This window comes from Ambystoma mexicanum, chromosome 13 (assembly GCF_040938575.1).
Source record: "Ambystoma mexicanum isolate Mex_15411 chromosome 13, UKY_AmexF1_1, whole genome shotgun sequence".
Lineage (NCBI taxonomy): Eukaryota > Metazoa > Chordata > Amphibia > Caudata > Ambystomatidae > Ambystoma > Ambystoma mexicanum.
Genome location: NC_090938.1, coordinates 70,833,159 through 70,843,618, shown reverse-complemented (window position 1 = coordinate 70,843,618; position 10,460 = coordinate 70,833,159). Strand labels below are relative to the sequence as shown.

At 51.2% G+C, this 10,460-nt stretch overlaps 1 protein-coding gene across 1 annotated transcript; it reads right to left on the bottom strand.

Moving 5' to 3' along the window:
* Nucleotides 1-7,762: 7,762 nt before the first annotated feature.
* G0S2 (G0/G1 switch 2) lies at nt 7,763-9,898 on the bottom strand. Its single transcript, XM_069633279.1, has 2 exons — nt 9,769-9,898; nt 7,763-8,222 (listed from the first exon to the last, which is right to left on the bottom strand). Exon 2 carries the CDS (start codon nt 8,197-8,199, stop codon nt 7,900-7,902), a length of 300 nt encoding a protein of 99 aa, XP_069489380.1. The 5' UTR covers nt 8,200-8,222; nt 9,769-9,898; the 3' UTR covers nt 7,763-7,899.
* Between the last annotated feature and the right edge of the window lie 562 nt (nt 9,899-10,460).

The window sequence follows — 10,460 nt, the reverse complement described above, 5'->3', positions numbered from 1 at the left end:
CCGGGCAATCTCCGGGGCGAGCTTGCATCAGCGCCGTCCCTGTCCCTGTGCCGCCTTCGCCGTCCCGGAGCATTGCATCAGCGGCTGGAAGGAACCCAGTGAACCCAGCCGCTGTCCCCATCACACACTGAGAATCGCCTGCGAGCCGATCCTTGCAGGCTGCTCCAGGAGTAATGGGTGTTTTCTGGACCATTGCCAGGCAGCTCACCGACAACGAGGGCCCCAGAAAATAGTGCATTCCCTCGAAATCCGACCCGCAGCGAATTGAGCCGGGACATCACACCGATGAGTGCTCTCTAAATATGTGAAACATTGGTGCACACTGAGATTTTCCCATCCTGGTTTTAGCTTTATATTTCAGGACTTGTAGTTGTGTGTTTACAGTGTAGCGATCTGAGACTACAAGTCTTGGAATTTTAACAATTCCAAAAATGAACATTTTAAACCAGGACTGTACTAGCATCATGGAATGTAAGGGGGCATGTTGTCATGTACATGTACACGGCCCATTCAACACTGATCCCATCACTGCCCATATATGTTCAATAACTTTGTAAAAGCGCCTCGAAATGAAGACCGCCTCTGAGGGGTCACCTTGTGTGGGACATGTGTAGACTCACCAATCCCAGCACTCAAGCATATACTAATGGTCCATATAAGCCTAGATCCAGGGGCCGTGCTTCCATATTTTCCTGGGACATTAGAGAAGTTTTGCTTAGGATTCGAGGAATGAACTTCAGAGAAGCAAATGCATCCGAGGGGGACTCCGATTGTCCCCTGGCACCAGCTTTGCAAAGGGGCCCATTTATTTATTTCCATTTATAAAGCGCACAAACTGCCCTCGGTCATCGAGGCGCTGTTACAGCATTTTCACTTGGCATCAGGTTAAAACATAGTTACAATACTAGGTACAGGTTCAGTGGTTAGGTACATACGCTGCTCATGTCCCAAGGTTACAGGGGAGACAGCTGAGCAGGTTTTCAGGGCCTTTCTGAAAGCCATGAGGGAAGTTTCTGTTCTGAGTTCAAGTGGAATTGAGTTCCAGGCTTTTGGTGCTAGTCCCTCGAAACTGGAGCCACCGGCTTTGCTTCTATTCAAGGTAGGAATTGTGAGTTGGTGTGAGTATATGTCACGTTTAGGTCTGAGTGTTTGAACTTGGTGTATTCGTTCAACTAGAAAGGTGGGTGCTGCTTGGCATAGACATCTGTGGGTTATTGTGAGTGTCTTGACCAGTATGCGCTCTCTGATGGGGAGCCAGTGCGCCTCTTTCTTGCCTGAGATGTGCTCTCTCGTAGGAATGCTGAGAGCTGCTCTAAGCGCAATTGTTTTGAGCAATTTGTAATCGGTTGATGTTTTTGGCAGATGTGCCGAGTAGGAGGACATTGCAATAGTCTGGTTTTGCACCTATGGGTGCTCTGGTGCTGTTGAGACAATTTTTGGCCGAGAGGTAGGGTTTTACAGCATTAATAATTTTGGTTGTGAGTGCTGCAGAAGAGCAGATATAGCTGACTTGTCTATCCATAGATAGGGATGAGTCCAGAAAGACTCCAAGAGTTTTTACAGCAGTCGAGACTGTGACTACAGTGTTCTCTATTTTGAAACTGCAATAGTTCTTGGGGCCCATACCACATCAAGGCGGTTTGAGATGCAGGGAGAGCCGGGCGGTGCTTCCTTGCTTCTGTGGTTGCTGGGAGACCCTGTGAAGGGTTTCAGGGACATGGGCGGGGGGTCCCTTTGTCTGCCTCTGCACAAGTTGGAAGGGTTGGAGCGGGCACCTGCAGGGGTATTGCCCTCCCTTTTAGCAGTGTCCTGCATCCCTGTGGCTCAGTCATAATAAGCCTTGTCCACACAGCAGTTTCATCCCAAATGTGCCCCTGGAATGGTAGTGGGAGGGGCCTATCCTCTTCCTTGGGGCATTCCACCTTCGCATTATGGCAGAGGATTTGGAATAGGGTGTACCCCCGTCTGAGTTCCAGGTGCATCCTCCTGGCTTGAAGTCCAGAGATGATCAACTAATGGCGGGGACCTGCCCCCCCCCCCCCCCCCCACCTACAAAGGCAAAAGGCCACAGCACATTGCTCCACAGCGAGCCTGTAGCGAGGGCTCCAAACCTGTATGATGTCAGAGTATTGTACTTTGCCTGCTGATGCCATTCCTAGTGAGACTGTCTGCAGGATGGGGAGCGGAGGGAGCCCTAGCAAATCCAAGATTGTTAAACCCCTATATTCTCTGGAAATCACACCTGGGCTACTCTTACTCACCCCTATCTCTGTCTGAGTGCATCAAAAGGTCTACCCAATGTATCCTTGCAGGGGGCATTCTAAGCACATGTCACACCTAACCTCCCAGGATGGTTTCCTGGCAAAAGTCAAGATAGCGCCTGTGTGAAACTCAGCACAGAAACTGAATTCAAAGCCTGCCCTGTCATTAAAGTAAGCAACCGAGAAAAGAGATCCATCTCCCATTCTCTGATTGGAGAAACATTTGACCTGCAGAGAATTGGAGCCAGAGGAACAAAGGACTTGGCAGGGAGAAATTTAGGGAGGGAAAGCTGGATGTTGAGAGGCCCCAGACAGCCTTCTGGATGATGCAAAGGGTCTTGAATTTGATCCTTGCCGTCACCGGAGGCCTGTGGAGAGATTTTAGGGCTGGAGAGATGTAGTCTGTTGCAGTCCTATTCTGCTTTAGTTGAAGGGGGCGAAGGGAGGAAAGAGGCAGATTGAGGAGTCCAGCCTAGAATGAACAGGGGCTCTGGAGATATTGAGCTTCTGGGGGAAGGTGAGGAAGGGGAGAATGCCCCTGAGGAGATGAAGCTGAAAGTGGGCCTTCTTAGCGAGGTCAGTGATGTGTAGAGAGAAAGAGAGAGGAATCAAAGCTGACCCCAAGGTTTCTTTGCCTCACAAGTGGGTGAAGGGAGGAGACTCAAGGAAGCTGGCCAGAGAGTGTGTGGGAAGAAAGGAGCAGGCATCCCAATGAGAAGGATATCCAGGTGAGAGAGAAGGTATGCAAGACAGATTAAAAGCCTAGTTGGCAGGCTAAGGATGAATAGATTTGAGTAGGGATGATGGAGGCAGGAACCCACTCCAGGAAGATCAGGGCCACTCTGCCACCGGGCTTGTAGGGCCTGGGATTGGACACGATCTTGTAACCCTCAGAGAAGAGAGTGTCAAAAGCAGTGACGGAGCTGGCCTTCACCCACGTCTCGGTGAGAGCAAGGACATCAAGGTCTTCAAGGAGACGACAGATGCCAGGGGAGTGTTTGATAGTAGAGCGAGAGTTGAGGGTAGCTAAGTGAAGCTGGATGCCCCTTTAAAAGATTTGCGAGGGGGTCACAGGGCTGGGGGCAGCCACTGGGGTGAAGAGGCATTGGGGAGATAAGGGATGAAGGGGTGGCCTTGGAGTGGCGGGGGAGTTGGAGATGGAAGATGCCTGTCCAGAAGGAGGAGGTTTGGCTGAGAGCCCTGGGCCATGATAGTGCCATTATGATAGACATTAATGGTGCATTTGGGAGATGTGAAGTGTGCAGGGCACTTCTCATCTGGTGCCTCCAGTAGTCAGAGAGGAGGAGAAAGGAGAGAGGACAGAGACCATATGGGGGATCCATAGGTTAGAAGAAGGAACAGCAAGGAGAATTTCAGTGAAAGTCTGTCTGGAGGAAGCATTGATGTAGGTGTCTGCAATGGGCAGACCAGGGTTGGATCTCAGGAATGCCTTTTTAAAGATCTTCCTTCCAGACTTCGTGAGAGAAGGAGGATAGCTGATGGAGAAGCAATTAGAATAGATAGGGGAGACAGAGAGCACCATGGGGGCACAGACAAAGGGGGGGGAATCAGAGGATAGCAGGGGAGAGGGATAGAGGCATAGAAGGAAAACATTGTGTCTGGGTTGGAGAGAGGCCTCAGGAGGGAGTTTGAGAGAGATACCATGAGATGGTTAGTGGAAGAGCTAGCCCGAGGCAGGGGGCATGACGAGAGCTTGATCTGAAGAGGTTAAACTCAGTGCAGAGGTTTTTAAGGGGCATTTGGTTTGGGGCTGGACTGGCATGGACATGGAAGTAGGTCGGTGCTAGAGGGTAGAAATGGGGGGCTGGGGAAAAATGGTGAACATTGGCTCGACCTTACACAGAATGAGAAACTCCAGCTATATTTGGGCCTTGTGGCGGAAACACAACAACGCCTCGGACCACCGAGGAAGGAAGAGGCTGAAGATGTAGGCCTTGCTTGGACCATGTCCAGGGGGCTAGAAGTCCCTCATTATGGATGAGGCTCAAGTTGCTGTGGGGGAGTCGGAAAAGGAGAATGAGGGGGTGTCCATTATCTTCCCTTAACAAGAGACCCACCCACTTCCAGTGGGCGACGTTGGTGGGAGCGGTGCTCCTCTACTTTTTTGTTGTTGACGTTTTACTGTTCCTATATTTTAAACAGAAACTGCTATGGAATGGTTTACTTTTAAAATAACAGTGTAGGAAGAAGTTTAAACTTGCACTTGAATGCAGTGCACTGGACATTCCCTTAAACAGCAGGTGTGTTTGGGGGAATTTGTATTGCGCGTGGTACGGATCATGGTGATGTGGTTTGGGGGGGGGGGGAGCGGGGACAGGCCAGCTGGGAACATAGTTCCACTATTTCTTTTCATACACTTCGAACACTGCCCACTTCCATTTTGGGGTAAGCGAGGCCAGTGTTGGGGGGGCTCGGTATGTGCAAGACAGAGCAGATCAGACACTGGGAAGGAATCCTGCTTGGACCCTCTCCTTCCCGGCAGCATGGGGTTGAGGACTGGCCTGTTGCCATGACAGAGCACAGGCAGAGAGCCCTCAGGAACATTCACGTGGGCACTGAAGCCAACATTATTAACGCCTTCTTCACTGTAGGCGTTACTTAGAAAGTAAAAATAATGCCCGGTACTTGGCTTTCACTCCAGGCCACTAAGTGTCATAGAAATAACTCTTACAGTCTTCTTTGGTGGATAACTGAACAGAACACTCCTGCAGTGAACCCTTTTAGAGCGGTCTCGCAACGGCAGTCCCTTTTTTTGCCTGTTACTCTAATGCCCACCCTCTTCTCGGTGGTGTACCGAGCGGGGAGAGGCTCTTTTCTGGTCAGACCGGGACATTGGCAGGAAAATGAAGGTGCCGAGCAGGAGTTCCTGCTCAGCACCATCATTGTCATGGCAACAGGACACCTCCTGTTCAGCACCCTCATTGTTCGAGCTATGGGTTGTACTGTGGCTCTCCCAGGGGCGTGACACATTGCTCTGTGTCATTACACTGAGAGACATTAGGCATTGATGGGAGGGAGGGTAATAGTATTAAGACTATAGTCCCTTTGGGGTGATCAGAAATGAGGAACGTGCATAACGCTGCTTGCTATATGAAATAAAGACAATTGCTTTAAAACCCATACCCTTATGCAACAGGCAGATTGATGTTGCATGCAGGATGGGGAGAATAAAACTAAATCCATACCCCTATAACTCAGCATATTCTATGACAATGAATAGAGTGTAAAGTTAATTTACTATGAAGGGCTAGTGTATTATGTAATGTGGTTTGCCGCCAAGTGGTATACATACATTATTTAGTACATGAAATGCAAAGCAAAACCTTAGACCTGGGATGATGTGTTCTGATGCTTAAATTGGCCACATCCCGGTTTCACCATTTAAACAAAGTGTGTGATCCTGGGCAAACCATTTAATCACACTGTGTCTTATCTGCAGCTCTGTAAGTTCTTAGCTTATGTTAATAGATAATGATGTTAATTTAAAAAAAGCCTAATGGCTATAGAGTTGCTCCATATATAATAGTACAATTTATGTATTTTGCACCACAAAAGTTATCTGTGACTTGGCTCACTTATGGCAACTTATTCTAAAGTTGCTTCCATGGTGCCTCCAACTTTCAAAGACTGATGATGCTCCTTGCAATGTCCTTTTCTGTGACGTCACTTTTGTTGGTGCATTCCATATGCAAATTAGGAGGTTTGCATGTATTGTGCCCCACAGACCCTGGACACACACGCTCTAATAGATGAGTTTCTAATGTAGGAGTTTTCCAGCTGTAATGTCCTGCATGTTCGTGGTTATGCTAATGTTACCCAAAAAGTTGATAGGGGGTGCAAATGATACTGTATGGATTTGCGTGTCCTGCAGCGCGCTTCTGATGCGCTACCAGGTACAGCATGTCCTGCAAAACCATTTTGTAAAGTTGGCCACCCTGGCAACGAGGGTGCTGCCATCCGCGCAGGAGCACACGGCAAACAGGAGTGCATGTCCCACCCCGCGCTGGGCCGCTGCAGCCTGCCTCCGTGTGTGATACGGACACCAGCCTGTGGGCTACGCCTTCAGCTCCAGTCCTGCCGCATTCACTAGTCTGAATTCAGAAGGAAGTCAGGTCATTTCTTTCTGGAGTGAATGACCTGACATCTTTCTGAAGTCGGACTGCGCTCAGGGACTTGCTCTCAGGGACATAAGAAAGTAACGTTCGTGTTGCAGCGCGCGGGCCACCCTGCATCCTATGGGGGGCAGGAACGATTGCAGGTCAGTTTAGCATTAGTTGTACAATTACAACGGGAAGTTCCAAGAATACAAGTTCCAGAATGCAAAGTTGAAACCAGGGCATGGACAAGACTAGCCTCTCCCAAATGGAATGGATTCAGTTTGCATTTTACTCAAAAGCAAATTTACGTGCTGGGGTCAGAAAGGCCAGGCTTAAACGTGGAAATGTAGAAGTAGAAGTCCCAGCATGCAATGCGGTAAGGAAGGTACACAATTATCCTCGGGATCGGGTTTAGAAGAATTTGGTTTCAAAACGAGCGTGGCGTCCTCGCCACCGCCATCACACTGGAAGATGCTGCCCACAGTGATATTTCCCCCCCCAACCATTTCAAACACTGTAAAAGTGTTTGAAAATGGCTTTTAGCGCGCTCCAGTCCCCTCCCTCCCACCAGGGGAGTTGCTAGGTCTGGAAAAGACCCGGGGCTAAACTGATGTCAAAACTGTTGGGACTGGGGGCTAGCTAGTCTTTTGGCTGTAGCTCCTGAGATTCAATCCGGGGCTACAACCAAAGGATCAGGGGCTATAGCCCCCTCAGCCCCCCCCTAGCAACGCCCCTGCCTCCCACCCTCCTTCCCCAGCACAATCCGCCTCCCAACCCTCCCCCGGCACCCTGATTGGCCTCATATCATAAACCCTCCCAGGGCAGCCCTCTGCCCGGCAGCCCCTGTTGCTAAGGACCCCAAGGCCAAGGACGGCTCCTACATTGGTGGCTCCAAGATGTGTCTGCAGGTGTCTGCAGGGGAAGCCAGTGAAGTCAGCAGTCAACAGACACCAACAAAAACTGTGAGTGTGGCATGGGCGGGGAGTGGTGCAATTACTCTACTCCAGAAAACCACTGCCACTCTATCTTACCTCCCAATGACAAAGAGTGCCATAATATTAGCATGTCCACTTAGCTAGATAAGACTGTGAAGGCCAGCATGCCTGGGGACCAATTCCGTTGGTGATGGTGCGCGGTACAAATACCTTTAACAATGCAAACGGAAGGACACTCTACCCCCCCACCCATGGACCCCACCCCTCCCCCACATTCCCCCCATGGCTATCTGGAGCTGATTGCAGAAAATGAAAGTGCAAACACGTGTTAAAAAAATAGAGTATTTATTGGAGTAAAAAAAAATGTAAAGCTTTTGGAATAAAAAATGAAATGTACATGCTTCAGCCCGATGGGGCAGGAATCGGGGTACGGTTCAGCCCGATGGGGCAGGAATCGGGGTACGCAACTGCTGCACAGCAGCAAAAGTGTCTGTGTACACAGCCCATCAGCTGGGCACTGCCAGCGTCCACCCATAGCAGGGCCAGTGGCCAGGTGTCCATTGTCTTAGTGGGGTGGGCAGGGGGCTATGAGGCGTGCCCCCTAGTAGCCTGAATCCTGGCGCCCACAGCCAGCGTGGAGGGACTCTTCTTCAGCACGATGGCTTCCAGGGTCTGCGGGACCCTCGCCGCTGGCGCCCTCTCCTCCTCCTCTTCCTCGTCCTGCCCGGCGGACGCAAAGGGGCTGACCACCGTCTCCACCAGGCCAATGACCACGCCGAAGAAGGCCAGCACGCTGCCCAGCAGGTAGATCTTCACCATCTTGCGGGTGGGCTTCTGGCTCAGCATCTCCTTGGCAAAGGGGATGAGCTCGTGGACGCTTCCCATCTTCAGCTCTGCGGGGGCGCAACCTGGAAGACAAGGGAGGGAGGGGCTGGTTAAAACCCACTGCCAACATCTGCAACAGCTATACTTCAACAGTCACAGTTCATTATGCGACAGCTGGCCCGGACCACCCCAGCCTAGCTTTCTATGCAATCTAAGGCAGAACCACAAGTACCAGAATGCAAAGCAGCAGCCAGAGTACTGAAACCAGCTATGGGATGATGCTTCCTTCACAACGAGATCAAATACAAGGTCAAAAACATGCCTGCACACCAGGGTCGCACTGGGAGACGAAATCAGCCCGGTCACCCAAAAAAAAGTGGTCCAACCGGCACCTCAAAAAAGTGACCCACCCCTCACGACCCTTGACCTCTTATGACATCACTGGAAGTGATATCATTTGACCCCCACCCCAAAAGTGACATCCCAGGAAGCAATGAAACACGACCTTTCACCCCTTGACAAAACAGGAAGTGGCATCAAATAGCATTGCGCCCAAGTACAATAAATTACTGTGAATCCAAGCAGACGTCCAAGGCCAAATGATAATATGTTATTGTACAGTACAACAAATATGCATACAATATCACCCAGCCTGTGTTGGTACTCATTTATCAACCTAAGAAGGGTGAAAGGCTTTTTGAAAAAAAAAAAATTGTTTTGAATTTTTTTTCTTTCATCCAAACCAGCCCAGGCATGGCCAGAAACCGGCCCCCACTCCCAGGGACGATTTCGGCCCAGCTACGGGCCGAAGGGCCAAGGGGCCAATCTAACCATGCTGCGCACAACTGCAACATGCATGTGTCACACATGCCTCCCTCGAGGGCTTACATTGCACACATAGTCACCCACACAGCTGTAGAAAAGGGGCTTGGGTAAACTCAGTGTGGCTACTACAGGAATCTGTTTCTACTACAGGAATCTGGCAGAGCTTATATGCCCCTCTTGATGCCCCCATGTACCATCCCTTCCATGCTGTGCCGAGGGTATTAACAGACTAGCCAGCAGGGCTTGGATTGGAGTTAGAAGCCCAGGACAGAAATGTTAGAGGGAGGAAAGACAGAATGTTATTTTTTCAGGCTTTTCTCCCCTGAACATTGTAGCCATGGGCTTCCAACCCCACCCACACCACCCACCACCTGGCACACTTCGCTGTGTGCCGCCAACTCGCTGTGTCCCTGCTACACCTGTTCCCTTGCACTTCCGTGATCCGGACGGGCGCCCCTAGTCACCCGCAACCCCATCTCACAATATAGGTAACAAGGGTGCGGGGGACACCCGCAGCCGCTGCCACCGAATGGGGATTTGGTCAAACTTCGGCCAAAGCTCCCATTCAGGCTTTTTGGACATTTCCATCCGGGTTCTCGTTGACATTCTAACACTTGCCTTTCCTAATATAAACGCGCACAGCAGGAACAACAAGGGTCCCTGAAAGTGGGTCTTTAATCTAGGGTGCCCGATTTCCTGTGCGTGGCGGCAGGTCACACAAAGCAAGATCGACTGGTCAGCCAACCCTCCCCCTTTTGTATTATTTGTGTCCATGCATGCAGGAGGAAGTGTGGGGCGTCTTACCGTGCAAGGCGCTGGGATCTCTTGGGGATAAGTGTCGTCGCTGCAGCCTCGGGCAGACCCGAATTAAGCGATGTCCCGAGCAGTCAGAATGTCCGGGGGTCTCGGAGCAGTCCCTCTCTCGCGTGCAGTCTCGCTCTCAAGGCTGTCTGCAGCCCTCTAGACACCACCCTGCGCTTCCTTCCAACCTCGCACTTCTACTTCTTATAGCGCTGGGCGCCCCGCCCCCCTCTCCGTGACGTCACGTGTGGATATTGGGGGCAGGCCACGCGCTGAGCACGCCTTGTGCACGCCCTGGTGCCTCGCAGTGCTCTGCAGCCTGCCCAGCTGCAAGTGTCCGGCCGGGGCAGTGCCCTCACCTCAAGACAGCCTGAGGGAGGGTCGATCACGCCGTGGACACGCACTGTCCATGCTGTGGGGAAGGGGCTGCACGTAGCACACGTGCACACGGCTTATCTGTGGCCCTGCACGTATGTAGTAGCCCCACCGAAGGGTCAGTACGCATGCCAGAGGTGTGCTAGACTTGTGGGACGGGCGAATGGGTGTGTATACAGTTGAATCGAGTGTGTTTTCTTTGAACAATCACTTCGCCTCCCGTGTGTACCTCGACGACTCCAGTACCACCCCCATCACTCAAGAGCACGTGGGTAAGGGGATCCATCACTCACGCAACTCCTCGCTGGAAATCAAAGGAC

Bases quoted from the DNA above. Each gene is read 5' to 3' on its own strand.
- G0S2 (XM_069633279.1), bottom strand. From the start codon at position 8,199: ATGGGAAGCGTCCACGAGCTCATCCCCTTTGCCAAGGAGATGCTGAGC.